The sequence below is a fragment of the Myotis daubentonii genome, chromosome 11 (assembly GCF_963259705.1).
Source record: "Myotis daubentonii chromosome 11, mMyoDau2.1, whole genome shotgun sequence".
Taxonomy (NCBI): Eukaryota; Metazoa; Chordata; class Mammalia; order Chiroptera; family Vespertilionidae; genus Myotis; species Myotis daubentonii.
In genome coordinates, this window is record NC_081850.1 from 8860076 (window position 1) to 8879937 (window position 19862).

At 42.8% G+C, this 19862-nt stretch overlaps 2 protein-coding genes and 1 pseudogene across 6 annotated transcripts in view; all 3 read right to left on the minus strand.

Annotated features, from left to right (window-relative positions):
• Positions 1 to 1996: 1996 nt before the first annotated feature.
• The window catches only part of PTPDC1 (protein tyrosine phosphatase domain containing 1), an 88736-nt gene continuing 70870 nt past the window's right edge, over positions 1997 to 19862 (minus strand). For 2 of the 5 annotated variants that reach the window (XM_059656443.1, XM_059656447.1), the window contains 3 exons: positions 8266 to 8451; positions 6368 to 6478; positions 1997 to 3649 (listed from right to left, as the gene is read on the minus strand). In XM_059656443.1, coding sequence (XP_059512426.1) covers positions 3533 to 3649; positions 6368 to 6478; positions 8266 to 8451 — 414 coding nt within the window. In that variant the 3' untranslated portion in view covers positions 1997 to 3532. Of the gene's footprint in view, positions 3650 to 6367; positions 6479 to 8265; positions 8452 to 11603; positions 11634 to 19862 lie in introns of those variants that run through there. The other 3 variants (XM_059656442.1, XM_059656444.1, XM_059656445.1) reach the window with 3 other exon arrangements.
• Positions 11645 to 14357, minus strand: LOC132211828 (U6 snRNA-associated Sm-like protein LSm5). The gene is given in 2 exon segments (XM_059656448.1): positions 11645 to 12173; positions 12813 to 14357. A coding segment is annotated over 1 exon segment (192 nt). The 5' UTR covers positions 13253 to 14357; the 3' UTR covers positions 11645 to 12173; positions 12813 to 13060.
• On the minus strand, positions 14507 to 19852 carry LOC132211827 (diphthine--ammonia ligase-like; annotated as a pseudogene).

Here is a 19862-nt window from a genome sequence, read left to right on the forward strand (position 1 = left end):
CAGACCCAGAGTTCTACCACGCTGTGGCCACTGCCTCAGCAATCTAGGACTGACTGCTGCTGGGTGCTCCTGGCACTCCGAGGGTCGGTTCTTCCCTCAGGCCTCGGGGGAAGCAGCTCTGGCAAGGCAACCGAGGACTCAGTACTTCCACACTCTGCTCTGAGGGTGGGTTCCTGCCTGAAACCTCGCGCTCTGGGAAACAGCTGGGGGAGGGCGCAGCCGTTTCCAAGACGACCCCTGCAGGACTGACTTCCTTCCGGTTGGTGGAGCTTCGGGACATGATGTTACACCCAGGGTTTTTATATAAGTAGATAGATTATTTTCCGTGATTGCATGTTTTATTGGCTGGCTTGGAATGAAGGTTCACCACAGCTCCACTAGTAAATGGCCCCATTGTGATTACTTATAAATCAGTTTTATTATAGTGCTGGGCTAATCAAACATCAGCTCATGTCTAAAAGCATGACTAAAAAGTAATGCACCATTGGGTAACAGGATTTATGGAACTTGTGTCATGCCATTTTTATCTGTACACAATATTCAACCATCTCACATTGTAAAGAACAACTTAAAATAAGGTGCTAATAATCCTGGGCCACATTTACACAAACAAAAAGCACCAAAGGGAATGCTGTTCTTGATTTACTGCACTGAAAATACATCAATGCTTGTAAATTTGGAACAAAGATCCTATGGGTAAACAGTCGCTTTTAAGCTAGCCCCAAATGATTTGTAGCCCTTCGAATATCAAGAGCTTGAGGCATGCACTCTGTGTATAAGACACTGTTTCTGGAACATTTTCCAGACATCTAGAGAAGAGCCTGAAATAGCAGCAGGCATAGAAGCATTCTCCATTTAAGAGAAAATAGGAATGTTATCTCTATTAACTATGACTACTGCTATTTTCATGGAATCTAGAGTGATTGACAGCACATACTCTTTCTCAGATAATACTGGGAGGCTGGTTAGAGATATGACTAAGCTGATCAGCACAGTACTTTTGAGTTATGCAAATAGACAAAGCAATCTCTGAAGCAGCATTACTTTATCTCAAAGAGCATCAGCCAATGCTATAAAGTAGCAAAGCCCAGAAGTGGCAGAAATCATTCACGTCCTAAGTGTGCTGTGCTAGAGGCCCTGTGAGCAGCACAGCCAGCGCAGTCTTTCCAGACCAAACATGTGGGGCATCTTCACTGCACTTACGGACCAGCTGAGGCTCTATGATGCCATCATGGAGTCGAATGCTAAGAGGGCCTCAGGGTCCCTAATGGGGCCCTCTGTGCTGGGCAGCTTTACCTGGTTCCAAGCTCCATAGGCAGGTGGTTTCAGGAGGAGGAAGGCATGGTTCAAAGTCACTCAGAATGGGTGGGATTCTTTTCTCAGGCAAGAGTCTTTCCTCTCTAGGTCTGGTAAGAGAAATAGGCAAGACAATGCATGTGCTCCCTGGGGTAGGAACTTCTGAATGCCTGCTCTTGGCCCTCCCTACTTGTGCTGAGCTGAATTTTGCAACCCGTAACTTCTTCCTATAGGTAGACTTCTATTCTCTGGGCAACAAAGAATTCCTCATCCATTCAAATACAGGAAGTCAGGAATCTTGTCAGCCTTATTTTCCTTGCCCATTCCTCTTAGAATTCTCCAACCCGGGTCCCCTGACACCCTTGGTCATTCTGAACCCACAGAGTCGGAATTGAGGAGAGCTTGACAAGCTGCCTGTTCAGCCTACAGCTCAGTCTGCCCATCAGGATAGTCTAACCACCAACTGCCTCAGGATGTGCGTGACACCCAAGCTGAAGAAGTAAAAGATAAGCGTTTGGGTTATTTTCACTTTTATTCAAATAAATACAGTACCTGTACACAGCCTAATGAGCTCTCCCACCAGCTCTCCTTTGCGAGTGGGTGTACTTAGATTTTAGAGGCGCACTGGGGGTCACACCATCAGACACACCGTGGTGCCACTTGCCCACATGAGACTGAATGAGAAGAGAACAGACATCTCTTTGGGTACAAAACATTTTAATAACATATCTTTGGATAAAATGCAATTGTCTTCTTTCCTAATTTCCTAAATCAGGCACTTGAAAATGAGAAATATCAGGAATGGACAACCCAGTTCATTAAAACTCATTGGATTTGATTTCCTAAGAAAATGCAAACAGTGTGGGAGGAAATGGCATTTAGTGTTTGCCAGCAGAGTTAGTAAGACTGATAATGACTAAAATATTTTTAATGTGCTAGAGCTTGATTCACAAATGCAGAAGTTAGAGAAATTTCATTTGTTGTTAATTAGCTTTTCCTGACATTCTGTCTTTATGATTAAGTAGTTTCTTTAGTTTGAAAATGGTTTGGTTAATATCACCTTTATTGGGAAAAACTTCGGTCCTCTCTGGCCTGGCCTAGGTACCCCACCTGTTCATTTGAATATTAGTTATGGCTTCAATAGCTGATTGATAGTTTGGTTCTACAAGGAACCAGTTTAGGTTCTTATCTAAAGCCAGTAGGGCGAATATAACCTAAGTGGGTCAAATTCAATTTAAAAATCTTACTTGTTCTAGTCAAAAGGCAGTCAAAGGCAACTTGGTCTATAGAATGGCAGACTGGGAGGTATGGGCCAGATGTCACGCTATCACACCGTCAGCATGAACAGACATGGCACTGGGGAGGGCTGCAGTGCCTGGAGGCTGGCCTTTCTGTGGGGTCCTGCTTCAGAGCAGCTTCCCACATGCCGGCCACTGAGCCCAATTCCTCTGTGAAGATGCTATTTGACTCAGCAGCAGCCCAGGGGAGTGGGAATAAGGCTGATGTGTGAGAACCACTCCTGTCTCCTGTGACAGCAAAGGTTGGCAACATTGTCGAGAAGCCTGAGCAAGTCTACTTTCTACAAGTAAAAAAAAACTCAACCATCTCACAGTCATTCCTTTAACAATAAAACTAAACTACTCTGAAAAAAAAATATATTTTTAAACCCTTTGCCACATTTATAAAAAGAAAAAACACACAAAAGATTTCAACAATTGGAAAAAATCCTTTAAAAATATTGTATCAACAACCTTCTTATTAAGAAATAAGAAACACTTGGTTTAAGACACTTGGTGACTTCTTTACATCATGCATCAGGGGATGGATACACACTGAGATTTTACTACTGACATCTACTTGGTAAAAATGGTAGGAGTTCTGTCAACAAGATAATTGTTTTGGAAAGAAGAGTTACAACTTTTTTCCAAAATGTCAAAAAGAATAAGGATGTAAACATACATTACTTAAAATAGTAATACAACAATATTAACTCAGTTAAATAAATAAAGCGGCACCAACTTTATGGCAATTTTTCAACATAAAAATGTAGCTCAACGATATCTTAAAATACAGAATTGCTCCAAACAGAAGCAGTCATTCTTAGCACAACCACGAGCATGAAGCAAAGTGCTGGGAGATGAAGCAGCTCTGCACTTGACCTTGCTCCTCTAGGAGCAGAAACGCCGCCTGGGTCTTCTAGTCTGAAATATTCGCAATGAAGGGAAAGTCAGCTGAACTAAACACCAAGCTTAGGGCTGTCTTTTGTCATTTTTCTTTTTTCTTCAAGTGTGTGCTTAAATATTTTCTTTAGGGTGTTGTAAACTATGGGTCCATTTTCAGAATCAAAATGAACCTGGTGACAAAGAAAATTTATATTCAGGACACTGAAACAAGAATTTTAACCAGTCTATTTTGGGAGAAAAGAAATGGGATGGGGAAAAAATAACACTTATTAGCAAAATTATATATAACATTTTTAAAATTAATTAACTTTTTAAAATCCTCACCCGAAGATATTTTCCACTGACTTTTAGAGAGAGTGGGAGAGGGAAAGACAGGGAGAAATATCGATGTCAGAGAAACACATTGATTACTTGCCTCCTGCATGCACCCCGACCAGGGCCCGAGCCAGGGAGGAGCCTGCAACCGAGGTATGTGCCCTTGACTGGAATTGAACCTGGGACCCTTTGGTCCTCAGGCCACATTCTACCCACCGAGCCAAACTGGTTAGGGCAAAATTATATATAAATTTAAAAGCATACACAATATGCCAGGCCAGCGTGGCTCAGTGGTTGAGCGGTGACCTATGAACCAGGAGGTCACAGTTCAATTCCTGGTCAGGGCACATGATTATGTTGTGGTCTCAATCCCCGGTGTGGGGCGTGCAGGAGGCAGCCAATCAAGGATTCTTTCTCATCACTGATGTTTCTATCTCTCTCTCCCTCTCCCTTCCCTTCTGAAATCAATAAAAATATATATTTAAAAAATACACACAATACATTTCTCACATTAATTTTAATTACATATTAGAATTGCTAATTACATCAATGACAAATTGGTCAATGAACACCCAAAGACTTAAATCTAGTGCCTATATATGTAGTCTACTCATACACTGTCAGGAATCCGGTCGACACTGAGTGTGCAGTGTGTTTTGGAACCAGAACCTGATCGCTGATGATTTAAGGGCAAGGCCTCCTCATGAAAAAAACGTGCGCTAGCTACCAGGGTTGCACTGGGGTGGCCTGAACAGGAGCCTGGCCTTCCACCTGCCCGCCATGCAGCCTCGGGTCATCCTGACTTCTCTATAAGAGGAGGCCGCAATGCCCATCTCCTTAGGGTTTCGGTGAGTACTATATATGAGATCCTGACATGGGTGTGACACACATAAAAACCTATGTAGCCGTTTCCTTGGTGGGAAGGCACCATGTACACATAGGCAAACTATCTGCCCAAGTTCACTGTACTACAGGGTTAGGAGTGATGCAGGATGGACAACTAGAGCAATGACCATGCTTCCACCCCACCCCCAAAGACACATGTGACTCCTGTGACAGGATGAGATCCCTTGGCCAGTGACCCCCTCCTCCTGCTCCTGGAGGGAGGGAGGGCCATCCCCTTGTGAAGGGCTGGGAAGCGTCTGGGATTTCACTCTGCTCACATGCTGACATCTGCTGGCTTGGGGACCCTGGAAGGAGACACTAGACTGCTGGGCCGGAGACTAACAACCTTGTAACTTGAACAACATAATCACAGGTGGGTTCCTTTGCCTTCCACGTCACATGGGGGTGATGTGGAGGGCACAGGTGGACGCTGCACAAGCAGGGCATTTGCACCATAGCCGAGGATCTCAATGCGGGGCTGCAGCAAGCCTGCTGAGCTCTGCGTGAAGGGAGACACGGCCTTTTCTACACGGGAAGCCCAGGACAAGAGCTGTCACGCACTGCTCCTATGATTGTGCACAGGGGGAGAGGCCCAAGGACTCTCTCCTGACATTTTTATGGACAGATTTGGAACAGCTGGTATGTTTAACTCTTCACTAGTATCTCCCTCAAAGGCCAAAAGGAGTTGTGAAGAATTTTGGACAGACCAATATTAAGTATCATTTTCAGTTAAATCAGACATTTTTATCTTAATCATTCATTATATTGTCTATCATATTTACAGAAACTTACTAACATTAATAACAGTCTCCACTGTTTACTTTGGTAAGTACCAAACCACAGCCTTCCCCACACAGCAAGCAGCTTCTTGGTCTATGAAGGCCTATGAAAATGTGATAAAATATAGACATAAAGGATCATGTGACTGGGGTTTGTGCTGCTGACTCTGGAAACTTAGTGCCATAAAGCTCCAGATGAGGAACAAGAAAGCCTGCCGGAATAATATCACTTTGGAAAGAGCGGAGGCGGAGGAGACTGGTGAATTACCGATAATGACTGATATCATCATTAGTGTTTACCACAGACACCATCATTGAAATGCTGGGTTCTTTGTTTAATGACATTTTCATATCATAAGTGAGAAGTACCAAAAAATTAGCTGAATGGGTAAGGGAAACCTCTTCACTTGGCAGGCACCTGACTCTTCTTCAGCCAGGAAAGACTGTTATAAGCCAGAAGGATGTGCAGAGGAAGGAAACGTTCTTTACTCTCTGCTTGGGATTTGCCAACTAGAACACACTACCTAATCGTCAATGCTGGACACTGAATTCTCACTAGATGATTTCTTGTTCAGACCCAAGGTAGAACTGGCTCAACAACAAAATTCTCTGACTCCTACTAGCACAACATTTAAAATATTTTCTCAATACCCAACTGTTTCTCTTTATAAAAGCTCTTTGTTTCAATGTTCTACAAAAAAACCCACAGGTCAGCTTTTTCTAATATTACTGTTTGAAAACGGGCAATTTTAGCTAAAAGTCTGCAACCACTTTTAAGAAATGTCAAACACATTTCCCCGAAAAGGAGATGTAGCTAACAGTTTTATTTTAGAGGAGGCAGCTGACCTCTGGATTCTAACTTGCAAAGATCATGCTGCTGTGGTCTGAAGGAGGGAAAGCGCCACCCACCTTGGTGAAAGCTTGGATGGCGTGGGCCAGGACAGCTTCCTCCACATCCACGGGAACTGGCTGCAGGCTCACCAGGCAGTGCAACACGCAAAGAATAGTCTGGTGCTGGCCCTGTTTTTTGCAGAAATCAAAATCAAACAAGTTTTTTTTTGAAAAATGCCTCAAGAAATAAACTCAAAGCAAGTGGAGCGCCAGGAACTGGCTTGTGACCAAGTGCTTATAACCTCCAACACTACACTCTCTACCAAGGGCTCTACCAGTGTTTACTGTTACGTGTCTGAATGCTTTCCGGAGCTGCTTAGTTATTACATGAAGCACAATTTCAAATGAAATGTTTTCCTTGAAGTGAACTGAAGGGATGATCCACTCTTATTGTTTCTGGACACAATGGCGTCAGTTGGGCTGTGTATGCTGACATGTCATGGCAACCAGGGACCTGCTCGCCCTGCTGCCTGCAGACCCTGGAGGACGGCGGGGTGTCAGGAGAGACCGGGCAGCCCCCGGGAAGCCTGGAGCTTAGGAGAAGGTCTCTGACAAAGCGTCCAGACTTGGTTCCTGGGGCTGCCCTCCGAGAAACAAAGGAGAAGCCCCACCCCTGCACAGTGAGCATCCCGTGCACATGGCCGTCAGGGCCACTGGCTGCACCTGGACATCCGCTCAAGCACACCTGATCACAACAGTGACGCTGACAGATGTAAGCCCCCGACATGATGCCAACGCCTACCCGTGGGCATGGAGTGAGTGACGCTGGGAGCACACGCTGTGCCAGAACCGTGAGTGTGAATCCTGCTCTGCCACAGGCTGCGTGCCTGGGGCAGTTATGTCACCTTCCCTTTTCAGTAAAACGGATCCTCTACCTTTCCGGGCCAGGGGGATGAACAAAGGTGAACACAGAATCTACAGCTCAGCAAGGGCCTGGCCCGCCACCACCCAAGAAGGGTAACTGCCTCCCTCAACCCTTCTCCAGGCTCATCTCTGTAATTTACCTGCTGAGAAACCAGCCTAAGAGATCTCCCAATGGAGGAAACATCTCATCTTAAAGCCGTGCATCACACCACTGTGTCTGCGTGTCTGCGTCACCAGCAGTAGCGCAGATGTGGAAACGGGAGACACAGCAGCACAGTAGGTAACGAAGGCTGGTTATGAGATAATAGTTTCCTAAAATAAAAACAAAGCCTATTTTTAAATAAAATGTAACATTTCTCTATGGTTAAAAATATTAAATTGTAAGAAGGATTTATGATGACAAGTCAGTCTCCTTCCCTCCCTCCCTAGACCTATTGTCTCCTAGTACGTTTCCTAAGGCAATCACCATCACTGTCTATCCATTTCTTGTTTTTCCTTTTATAGTCTTCTACCTTTTATACATGGACTACATACATATGTACGTGACACACTTCCCTTTCACAGAAAATACAAATGAGTGCATGTTCCAACCTACCTCACAGCTCTTCACATTGTACACTTATGGTAAATAAGTAGAAAACGAATACTTGAAAGTGAAAATGGTTAATTATAACATATCTCCACAGTGTTAGAGTATTACCTGTCCATCAAGTTAATATTTATGAAAATGTTACACTAAACATGGAAATATGCCTGTTATAATTTTGAGCAAAAATGAAGCATAAAGTTGTATATGAAATGATTTCTACCAAGTTAACATACGTGGTCATAAGTCTGAAAGATGTGAAAATGTTTAAAGTGGCTTTCCTGGGATTATGGGCATTTCTCTTTTTATTTTTGTATCTTCTAAATGTTTATACTGGGTATTTCTTGGAAAAACTTAAACACAGAAACTTAAATTAGACCCAGATATGTGATTCCATATGAATTCCCTTTTTACAATTTTTTTGTGTGTGAACTTACTGCATCACTTGGTCCAGCAGCTACCTTACCTTCTCTAATAGAAACAGTGCGTCTGCAGCATCTGCACATCTGTCAGCCAACATGCTCACATCCTCTTGGGTTATCACAGGTTCCTTCAGCTGCTCCACCCACGACCACATCAAACTGCACAGGATGAAAGGATCCCTCTCACCACATATTCTTTCCCAAGCTCCGTCTCGGGAATTTAGCTCTTTCTAAAAAGAAAGGAAGAAAAAAAGAGAAAGAGGGAGGAGAGATAAGGAAGAGAGAAGGGAGGGAGGGAGAGGAAGCAGGCACCATCTGACATCTGATGAACCTCAAGCTATCCAGGGGGCACACTGGGTTGATACTGAACCTCTCTAAGCCTGTTTCCCTCTACGAAGTGCATCCCTGCCCCTCAGGTGTTGAGCAGTCGAGGCCTCCTAAAGCTCCCAGTGCAGAGTGGCTTAGTTATTAACCTAAGCTTCCCACCTCACTGAGAAACCACAGCAACAGCTCAGGGAGGGAGCTGCCTTTCAGGGTCTTGGGGAACAAATCAGAAATATTTGCTGCAATGGAGTAGAAAGGTAGATTAAAATTATAAATAAAAGAACATTTGCAAATTAACCTGGGGTAAGGAAAAGCTTCTGACTGAAACTTTGAAGTGTATTCCCCAAAATGCCTAAAAGTTGATAAATGTACTTATTTCAAATTCTTTAGAATCCTATGTAGCATTTAACAAACAATAAGCACTATACCCTGAAATTTGATGGGGTATAAACAACTAGGAAGTCTTGCCACTACTCCACATGCCGGGAGATAATTTAGGCAGGTGATTTTAAAACTTTGCCTCACAGAGAACAGAGGAAAGTGAGATAAGAATTGTAATTTCTGACAGGACATTTAATTTCAGATTTATGTTTTAGTAAATGAAATATGCTTGCAATAGTAATAAGCATAGTAACTGCTACCATTCATTCATTCACCCATTCTGTAATTGTAGAACACTTTCCTTATGATAGGAACTCTGATCCATTACTTACCTCTGATTCTACAGCAACCCAACTCCCTCTACCAACAAATGTACTGGGGCTCAGGAAAGATAAAATAACTTGCCCAGGAGCCCAAATCGAGAAAAGGGCAAAACAGGCATTCCCACCAGGTCTACTCCACCCAGTCTGTGATGTTTCTTCATGCCACCAGGGTCCTCTGGCATAAATAAGTCAACTTGAGAAAACAGGCTGGGCAGAAACGACAAAACTCAAAGACCCTCTTATTAAATGACCGTTACATCAATATGTTTTCTGAAATCTTCAGTGGGATTAGGAAAGACATAAGAACGATGAAAAGTATTAAACACATGAGCTGTATCCTGCTCTAGGGCATTTGGGCCATGTGACTGCAGCATGTCATGTGATCCCTGGGACCCATAGTTCCCCCATATGTGATACTTAATTTATAAGGACTATATAGATTTACAAAGAACCTGTGAATAATATCATCTGCCTCCAAGTATTACTGTGAAATCACGAGATAAAAGACATGAAAGGGCCTAGTATAGGGACAAGGCGCATTATGCCATTTAAATCATGTTCATTTTACTTTTTCTTTTAAATGATTTTTTATTTTTCATTATAGTTGATGTACAATGTTAGTTTCAAGTTATATAATGATCAGACCTTTATATAACTTACAAAGTGATCATCTTGATGAATCTAGTGCCCATCACACACCACACGGTATTGACTATGTTCCCTATGCTGTACTCTACACCCCTGTGACTGCTTGTAACTACCCATTTTTACTTCTTAATCCCCTCACCTTTTTCACCCAGTCCCCCAAGCCCCTCTCCTCTGGCAAGCATCAACATTCCCTGTACCAATGAATCTCTTTCTGTTCTGCCTATTCTCCTTTTCTGATTTCACATACAAGTGAAATTGTCTGACATTTGTCTTTCTCTGTCTGGTTTATTGCACTCAGCACAACACCCTCTAGGCCAGTGGTTCTCAACCTGTGGGTCGCGACCCCTTTGGGGGTCAAATGACCCTTTCACAGGGATCGCCTAACACCATTGGAAAAACACATATATAAGTACAGATTGTTTTTGTGATTAATCACTATGCTTTAATTATGTTCAATTTGTAACAATGAAATTGGGGATCACCACATGAGGAACTGTATTAAAGGGTCGCACGGCATTAGGAAGGTTGAGAACCACTGCTCTAGGTCCATCCATATTGTTATAGATGGTAAGATTCCATTCTTTTTTTATGGCTTAGTCATATTCATTGTACGTATTCACCACTTCTGTATCCATTCATCTGTTGATGGACACATGTTGCTCCATATCTTGGCTACTGTAAATGCTGCTGCAATGAACCTATGGATGTATTCGTCTTTTTGATTTAGTGCTTTGTGTTACTTTGGATAAATACCCAGAAGTGCAATTGCTGGGTTCTTCCTTGTCTCTTGTTATAGCCTTTGTTTAAAGTCTATTTTGTCTGGTATAAGTTTTGCTACCTCAGCTTTTTTTTCTTCCCCATTTCCATTTTCATGAGCTATCTTTTCCACCCCTTTATATTCAGTCTGTGTCTGTCTTTCGATCTAAGGTGAGTCTCCTGTGGACAGTATATGTATGGATCTTGTTTGTTATCCATTCAGCCACCTGATGTCTTTTGATTGAAGCATTTAAACCATTTAAAGTAATAGACAGATATATATTTCTTGCCATTTTATTATTCATATTTTTTATCTTTTTTTCCTCCTTCTTAAAGAAGACCCTTTAACATTTCTTATAATACTGGTTTGTTGGTGATGAAATCCTTAGGTTTTTTTCTTGTATGGGAAGCTCTTTGTATCTGTCTTTCAATTCTAAATGATAGCTTTGCTGGGTGGAATAATCTTGGCTGCAAGGTCCTTGCTCTTCATCACTTTGAATATTTCATGCCAATCCCTTCTGGTCTATAAAGATTCTGTTGAGAAATCAGCTGACAGTTTTATGGGCGCTCCCTTCTAAGTAACTAATTGCTTTTCTTTCTCTCTCTCTCTCTCTCTTTTTTTTTTTTTTACTACATAAAATATTTTTTATTTATGTCAAAAAATGTACCTCTAACAGGCAAACTACAAACTGGGGAATTTACCTGCAAAATACATGAGTGAGAGGAACCTATTAAAAATTCTTACAAATTAGTAAAAAACAAGACAAGCATCTCAATGGCAAAAGCCGCATAGACATAATCAAAATACAAAATTAATAAAGAAAATTTTAAACATACCAAGTTTTGCCTATCACAATGACAATGAGAGAAGAGAGAACACAGCCAATGGTGATATGTAAAGTATAAAAAACCAATTATAAACGTTTTGTTAGCAACATGACAATATATACCTTTTGACAGTACATACTTCTGAATGTTTTCTAAGAAAAATGAAAATGTATAAAGATTTAGTTAGATTACTGTGGCCAATAATAATAGGCTAATAAATTATGGTAAATCCATTTAATGAAATACTGTGCACACATTAATGTTACTGAAATATGACATGGAAAGACATTCACCACTTAAATTTTTAAAAAGTCTTCAATGGAGGCCACAAAACAGTGTAAGCAGGGAAAACAAGTTTTTTAAAATATAAAATGTGTACTGAGAAAGTCTAAGAGAACAGACATCAAAGTATGATGTTTTCATTTGTCTGCATTTCTACAATGTGCACAGATTACTTGTTTGTTTTTAAGAGAAGTACTGAAACTTGAGTGCAGTAGAAAAATCCTAATTTCAAAGCATCACAGTTTGAACTGAATTGAATAATTTCAGGTTAAATGCACCTGTTCAAAATTCAAAGTTCACCATTCTGTTTGGAACAATTTTTGAGAACCAAATGGTCCTATAAATAAGGAAACAGATGTAAAATGACAAGAGAGCAACTGACAAAATGACCATAAGCTTTGTTCCAATGGCTATCTATACTAATAAAAGAGAAAAATGGTAATTGGCATACGACGATACCTTTTTCATTGGCTAATCAGGGCTATATGCAAATTAACTGCCAACTAAGATTGGCAGTTAACTGCCAACAAGATGGTGGTTAATTTGCATATGTAGGCACAATGCAGGGAGGCGAAAGGGAAAGCAGGAAGAAGCCCCCTGCCACTGACAGTGATCGGAAACCCAGGGGGGAGCTAAGAGCTGGGGGGCAGGGCAAAGGCGGCCCTGGAGCCGCCTTTGCCCTGCCCCCCAGCCATGATCGGAGAATCAGGTGCCTTTTCCACCCTGGCCAGTGATAGCAGGAAGTAGGGGTGGAGCCAGCGATGGGAGCTGGGCACGGTCGAAGCTGGCAGTCCCAGGAGCTAGGGGTCCCTTGCCTGGGCCTAAAGCGAAGCCCACGATCACGGGGCCGCTGCAGCTGTGGGTCCCCGCTGCCCGGGCCGGACGCCTCAGCCAGAGGCGTCAGGCCTGGGCAAGGGGCCGATCCTGCGATTGGAGGGTGATGGGGGTCAACGCCTGAGGGCTCCCAGTATGTGAGAGGGGGCAGGCTGGGCTGAGGGACACTTCCCCCTGCCCGCCCCCCCCACATCCAGTGCACGAATTTTGTGCACCGGGCCCCTAGTAATAAATAAAATGACAATTAACCCAAACCACCTTTATTTTAGTCTTTAATGTTCTTTTCCCCCCAAGTTAAACACGATTAACTTAAAAAATGGCATTTACAATGCCTCTTCAAAGCATTCCCCTTTAACGGGAAACGTGGCTTCACAAAATCTAGATAGTGAAAGGTTAAAAAAAAATGATATTTTGTTGTCAGTATAAGACAAAACAGAATCTAACGTAAGTCAAAGAAATCCATTCATACTTCAGGTCCTTCTCCCCCAGGAACCAGCATTGTTATATTATTTCTATTTAGCAAAATCTGGCCTAATTTAGTGATCCTTCTTCATTCTGGTGTGATTTAAAACTCAGTGACATCTTCTAGTACCGTATTGACAAAGTCATCAAATCCTAAGTGTGCCAACAATTTCTTATCACTCTTCATCACCATTTGAATTCTTGAGCCTATACACTTGTCCACAAGCTCTAGGCAGTGGTTCTCAACCTTCTGGCCCTTTAAATACAGTTCCTCATGTTGTGACCCAACCACAAAATTATTTTCGTTGCTACTTCATAACTGTAATGTTGCTACTGTTATGAATCATCACGTAAATATCTGATATGCAGGATGGTCTTAGGCGACCCCTGTGAAAGGGTCGTTCGACCGCCAAAGGGGTCGCGACCAACAGGTTGAGAACCGCTGTGAGAGAGGCATCAGCTGCAATGGGTTAGTGGTAGCGTTAGCCACCATGGCAACACTGGAAGTGCATTCTAATTGCTTTTCTCTTGCTGCTTTGAAGATTATCTGTCTTTAATCTTTAACATTTTATTTATTTTTGTTTTATAGCAGCTTTATCTATAATTGCAAAAACTTGGAAGCAACCAAGATGTCCTTCAGTAGGTGAAGTATAAATAAACTTTGGTATATCCAGTTAATAGAATATTATTTAGCACTTAAAAACTCATGAAAAGCTATGAAGGAACTTTAAATGCACATTACTAAGTGAAAGAAGCCAATCTAAAATGCCGACATACTATATTAACCCAACTATATGACATTCTGGAAAAGGCAAAACTATGGAGACAGTAAAAAGATGAATGGTTGCCAGAAGCAGTGGGGATAAGCAATGAATAGGTGGAGCATGAAATATGTTTAGGGCAGTGAGAATATTCAGTATAATACATAATGATGAATACATGTCATTATGTATCTGCTCAATGTACAATAAACACCAAGAGGGAATCATAATGTAAACTATGAACCCTGGGTGACCATATGTCCACGTACTATCATAATCCCACAAAATTCACAGTTTACACCATAATTCATCAATGGTAACAAAGGAACCACACTGGTGGGGGATGTTGATTATGGGGAAACTGTATTTGTGTTGGGGGAAGTGGGTATGTGGGAACACTTTATGATCTGCTCAACTTTAGCTATTTTAAAAAAAGTTGTCTGAAGTCAGCACAAGTAATACTGAAAAGTTGCTGCTCAATGGTTGAGTGTCAATCTATGAACCAGGTCAGGGCACATGCCCCGGTTGTGGGATCAATCCCAAGTAGAGGGCGTCTAGGAGGCAGCCGATCAATGATTCTCTATCAATCATTGATCTTTCTCTTTCTCTCTCTCTCTCTCTCTCTCTCTCTCTCTCTCTCTCTCTCTCTCTCTCTCCCCTCCGTCCCTCCCTCTCTCCCCCCCTCCCTCGCTGAAATATAGTCCAATAATGTTGAAATAATGAATGTGCTGAAAACAAAAATGATAGAGCACTTTGGTGACACCCAACAGAATAAACTTGATTGACTAAATAAAGCGATTGTCTTCTCACCCTCATTTTCAAATGCCTCTGCACCATGATATTACCGGCAGAGATGAGAGCAGGAAAGAGATAAAGAGGAAAATAAACCCGTGTGATGAAAGAAAAGATATCATAGAAACGAGCATTGTATATGAAGCAAAAGTAAAAAAAATTAAAAAGGCACATATCAAAAAAAGACATGAATAGAATATATTAACAAAAGTCAGAGTGAATCCAGAGTAAATTGACAACATAATGAAGAAGGCATTCACATTTCCCCAATTAATAAATGGTTCTATTGCCCTAGCCAGCATGACTAAGTGGTTAGAGCATTGGCCTGTGCACCAAAAGGTCGCAGGTTCAATCCCCAGTCAAGGGCATGTACCTCGACTGCAGGTGATCCCCAGCTGGGTCAGGGTGCATACAGGAGGAACCAATCGATGTGTCTCTCTTACATTGATGTTTCTCTCTCTCTCTCTCCCCCTCACCTCCTTCCACTCTTTCTAAAAACACAATGGAAAAAATATCCTTGGGTGAGGATTAACAACAACAAAATGATTCTATTAACTTTTCCTGATGGGAATCCTCACCCAAGTATATTTTTCCATTGAATTTTAGAGATAGTGGGAGGGGGAGAGACAGAGAGGGAGAAACATTGATGTGAGAGCACCACATCGATTGGTTGCCTCCCCGTATGTGCCTGTCCAGGGCTGGGGATCGAGCCTGCAACCAATGTATGTGTCCTTGACCAGAACTGAACCTGGGACCCTTCAGTCTGTGGGCTGATGCTCTCTCCACTGAGCTAAACTGGATAGGGCTGATGATCTATATATTTTTTTAAAATATATTTTTATTGATTTTTTACAAAGAGGAAGGGAGAGGGACAGAGAGCTAGAACACCTATGAGAGAGAAACATCGATCGGCTGCCCCCTGCACACTCCCCACTGGGTATGTGCCCGCAACCAAGGCACATGCCCTTGACCGGAATCGAACTTGGGACCCTTGAGTTCGCAGGCCGATGCTCTATCCACTGAGCCAAACCGGTCAGGGCTGATCTATATTTTTTAGAATCAAAAACTGTAATGAGGAAAAGCTGGACATAATAATTGAGAAAATGCTATGTAATTTTTTTCATATAAAAATGGCAGCTCAGTAAACGATCAAAAATACTTTTTAAGATGTTCTATAGTTGTCAGGCACTGGGAACACCTTGTCCGCCAAGTGCAATTCTAAAAAGGGTAGTTAAGCCACAGGTGCAAATGCATCAGCTGAATGTATGACTACTTCTTATTATTTTCTTCTTAAATAGAGGGCAATCCAATGTGAACTTTTCACATTCTCCACAAACATGGACTCCATATTTCTTAGAAAGCACTGAGATAAGGCTCCATTTGATGTAGGGTTTTTCCTAAATGCGTATCTGGGTCTAAACCCAAAGCTGCTACTTTTATGATGATTGCCTGAATGTTAGAGCCTGTCATCGCTCAGAGCAGATTTTTGTTTCTCTACCAAAGGTAAGCTAAAGGCTGAAAATTAAGCCTTTACACACATTTTATACTAAACATGCTGATAACCAGAAAGTACAGAACCTACTGACATTCCTTCCACTTTTTTTTCCTGAAGTTTCAAAGCTCATGGAGATCTTCAGCCTCATCACCTTCACACTTGGTGTACACTCATCCTGTACCCACACTCCTTCCTCTTATGGTACGGCAACAGAGGGGGAAGAGCCATTGCTTCTTCATACAAATCAATGGCATGAGGACCCACTGTCTGATACATGTCGCTATCCAGTTCACCTGACCCCACTTGGTTTTCAGCTGGTCTTAGATTTGCTAAAACAACAATCTAATGCACAGCAGCAATGCACTGCATATTGTAACAGCTGTCCTTCCCACCACCGACCAGAGCTACAACCCTCATGCTGGGCGCAGGGCACAGGCATAGTGGGCCTAACCTTCAGCATTTAAATTATGATGAGTCTTGGTGTGGGCCTATTTAGGTTCATCTTGGTTGGGACTCTCTGCACTTCCTGGACTTGTATGTCTATTTCCTCACCAGGTTAGGGATGTTTTCCATCATTTTCTGAAACCGGTTTTTAAACCCTTGGTCTTTCTCATCTCCTTCCAGCACCCCCATGATGTGAACGTTGGTATGCTTGCAGTTGTCCCAGAGGCTACTTATACTATCCTCACTATTTCGAATTCTTCTTTTTGCTGTTTGATTGGGTATTTTCTGCTTCCTTATCTTCCAAATTACTGATTTGATCCTCTGCTCATGCTCTACTGATTACATATAATGTATTCTTCATTTCTGACTGGTTCTTTCACATTTTCTCTCTCCATTTTTATGCGTATCTCTTTGTTGAAGTTCTCACTGAGATCACTGATCATCCTTATAACCAGTGTTTTGAACTCTGCATCTGGTAGATTGCTTGTCTCCATTTTTGTTTAGTTCCTTTTTCTGGCATTTTGTTCTTTCACTTGGGATGTTTCCTAGTCTCCTCATTTTAACTGCTTCCCTGTGTTTGTTCCTATGTGTTAGGCAGAGGTGCTGTCTCCTAGTCTTGGTGCAGTGGCATTATGTAGCAGGTGTCCTAAAGAACCCAGTGGCACAGCCTCTCCGGTGAGTCCGTGTGAACTGTGTGCACCCTCCTGTTGTAATGTATTGCTATCGGTATGTCAATGGGAAAAACTTACCCACAGGCCATTTTGCCGTAAAGACTGGCCATGACCTCTATGGAGGATCTGCTGTGCAGGGGCTGACCCCATGGAGCAGGACTTGCTTCAGTGGGGATCTGATGCCCACTGAGACCAACCACATCTTGAGTGTGGTTTAGTGTGTCACTTGTGGAGGTGGTTGGGTGGTGCTTTGGCATGTTCTGAAGCTGTCCACCAGGTGTGCTGGCTCTGGGGCCTCCAAAAGGTACAGGGCAAGGTCAGCTGTTGCCTGTGCCCTGCCCAGGGCCACCGGACATGAGCTACAAAGCGATCTGCAGATGGCTGCTACTTATGCTAGGCTTGAAGGTGATTGGGAGAGGCCAAGCTACCTATCAAGGCTGGCTGCCAATAGTGTCAAGTTAGGGGCCACTTAGCAAGAGGTATGGGGCATGCTGAGGCCAGTTGCTGCTTGTTTGAGATTTTAGGAAACTCTGCAGCATGAGCCAAGGCAGGCTGTTAGTATAGAAAAGCCACTGGAAACAGCTTGGGTGGGCCTGGAATTTGGGTGGAGCAGGGTCTCAGGGAATCACCAGGGAAGATAAAACAGTGTTAGCCAGGTTGATGGAGACTCAGATATGATGTCCACTTGCAGGCTCTATGGGGGAGGGCTCAGCAAAGGAAATATGGTCTCTGACAGCACTTCTGTCTAGGGGAAAGCTGCCCCTCCAGCCCTTGCTCCCTGTAGTTCCTTCCTGTATGTTCCTGGCACATTTCAAGCTGCTGTGAGTCTAAGTCTATGCACGGGCTCTTTAAGTGGAATGCCTGGGACTCCAGGAGCCCTCCATCTCATTTAGTCACCATCTGTGCTGGATTAACAGCCAGAAGTTATGGGAACCCCATCTTCCTAGACTGGAATATAGGACTGGTGGAATGCGGTGTGGGGCTGGGCCCCTTGCTCCTCAGGGGGGACCTTTGCAGTGGAGATATCCCTCCTTATTTAAAACTGTCACACTATGGGTATAGGACCAACCTGTTCTGTTCTGAGTTCTGCCCCTGCTACCAGTCTTCACATGGCTTCTTCCTTATATCTTTAGTTATAGGAGTTCTGTTCAGCTAGGTTTCAGGCGGTTTTGAATGATGGTTTTTCTGTAGTTCAGTTGTAATTTTGATGTGGTTGTGGGAGAAGGCAATTACCTTCTGCCATCTTGACCGGAAGCCCTCTTAGTTTACTCTTTCCAGAATTCAATTAATTTGTTTTTATTACTGAAAGGCTTATAATAAACTCTAAAAAAGAAAAAAAAAGGCAAACCTATCCAAACAAAACAGTAGTATTTACCTCTAGAAAATGCTTTCATATATGTTACATGTTGAAACAATGTGGCCCATGTACCACACTGAGCAGTGTGGGCAAAGAGGGGGCTGGCCCATGAGGGGCATGAGCTGTCACACTGAAAGCTAAAGGGTCTGCTGCTAGCTACCATGACATACAGCAATGCAGCAGCAAGACCTGGCCACTGGGTGGAAGGCTTGTTCAGGTATGAGTAGGGAATACAGAACACGCTTCATGTTGAAAAAAACAACATCAACCCACCACATTTAACTACTGACTGAGCAAACCAATTCTGATGGCGAAAGTGTGTGAGGCGCTCTCCTCCCGTCACAGTTACAAGCTGATGCGAGGTTCCATGTCTATTTTCCTTCCCCTGCAGCAGGAAGGTTCTGGCCCGCATCAGAAGCGTACACACCCTGCTTCACTAATGGCAGGATACAGAAGAGCTGCTATACAAATAACTTGTAGTTGATTATGGGCTAACAAGGCAAGATTTCACTAAGCCAGGCCTCCCTGGGTCAGCCCCACATTGGGCAGTTGATCCGTTCTGATAACTAAGTTTATAAGGCCTGCCTTTCCTCTAGATCAGCTGCTCATTCAGGGCAGAGAGTATGGTTGATTTAAGACTGCCTTTCTAGTGAAAGTACTACTCAAAAAAGGGTTAACATTTTAAATTTCAAGTAAAAGCCTAGAAAGGGACCCAAAAGACCTAACCTCAGAAACCCATGGCACACAGGTAGTCTGTAGTTGCTTCCATTTGCTTTCCAGATCTGACAGGTGCCACTGGGGCAGGACTGGGGAGTCTGCAGAGGGAATGCTGAGCAAATGGCATCTGTTATGCTCCCTCCAGACCTCACTCAACACTTGTATGGATGACCTCTGTAAAAGAATTTGCTCTGATTTCATTTATGTGTCAGTGTTCTCACTGCTAGGCCTTGGGTTGGCCTAGAGATCTTTCAGGTCAGTTTACAGCTGTCTGCTATGGCCTGTACATCTGTCTGTCAGTTTATCCCACAAACCCAGCAAGAAAGAAGGAAGTTACTAATATCAGTCCCATCCACGCCTCTCTCTCTCAGGCACCCTGCCAAGTGCTAAGTGCTTTCTTCCACAGGAGACTGAAGAAAGTCTGTCATTTCTATGACATCGGGCTCCGATTACAGCTGAGAAACCTGAAGTTCGAAAGTGTGATAACAAACATGTCTTCATAATTATACAAGTAAATTTGGGAAAATGAATGATGTTTTTGCATATGTAATTAAGTAAAATGCAAA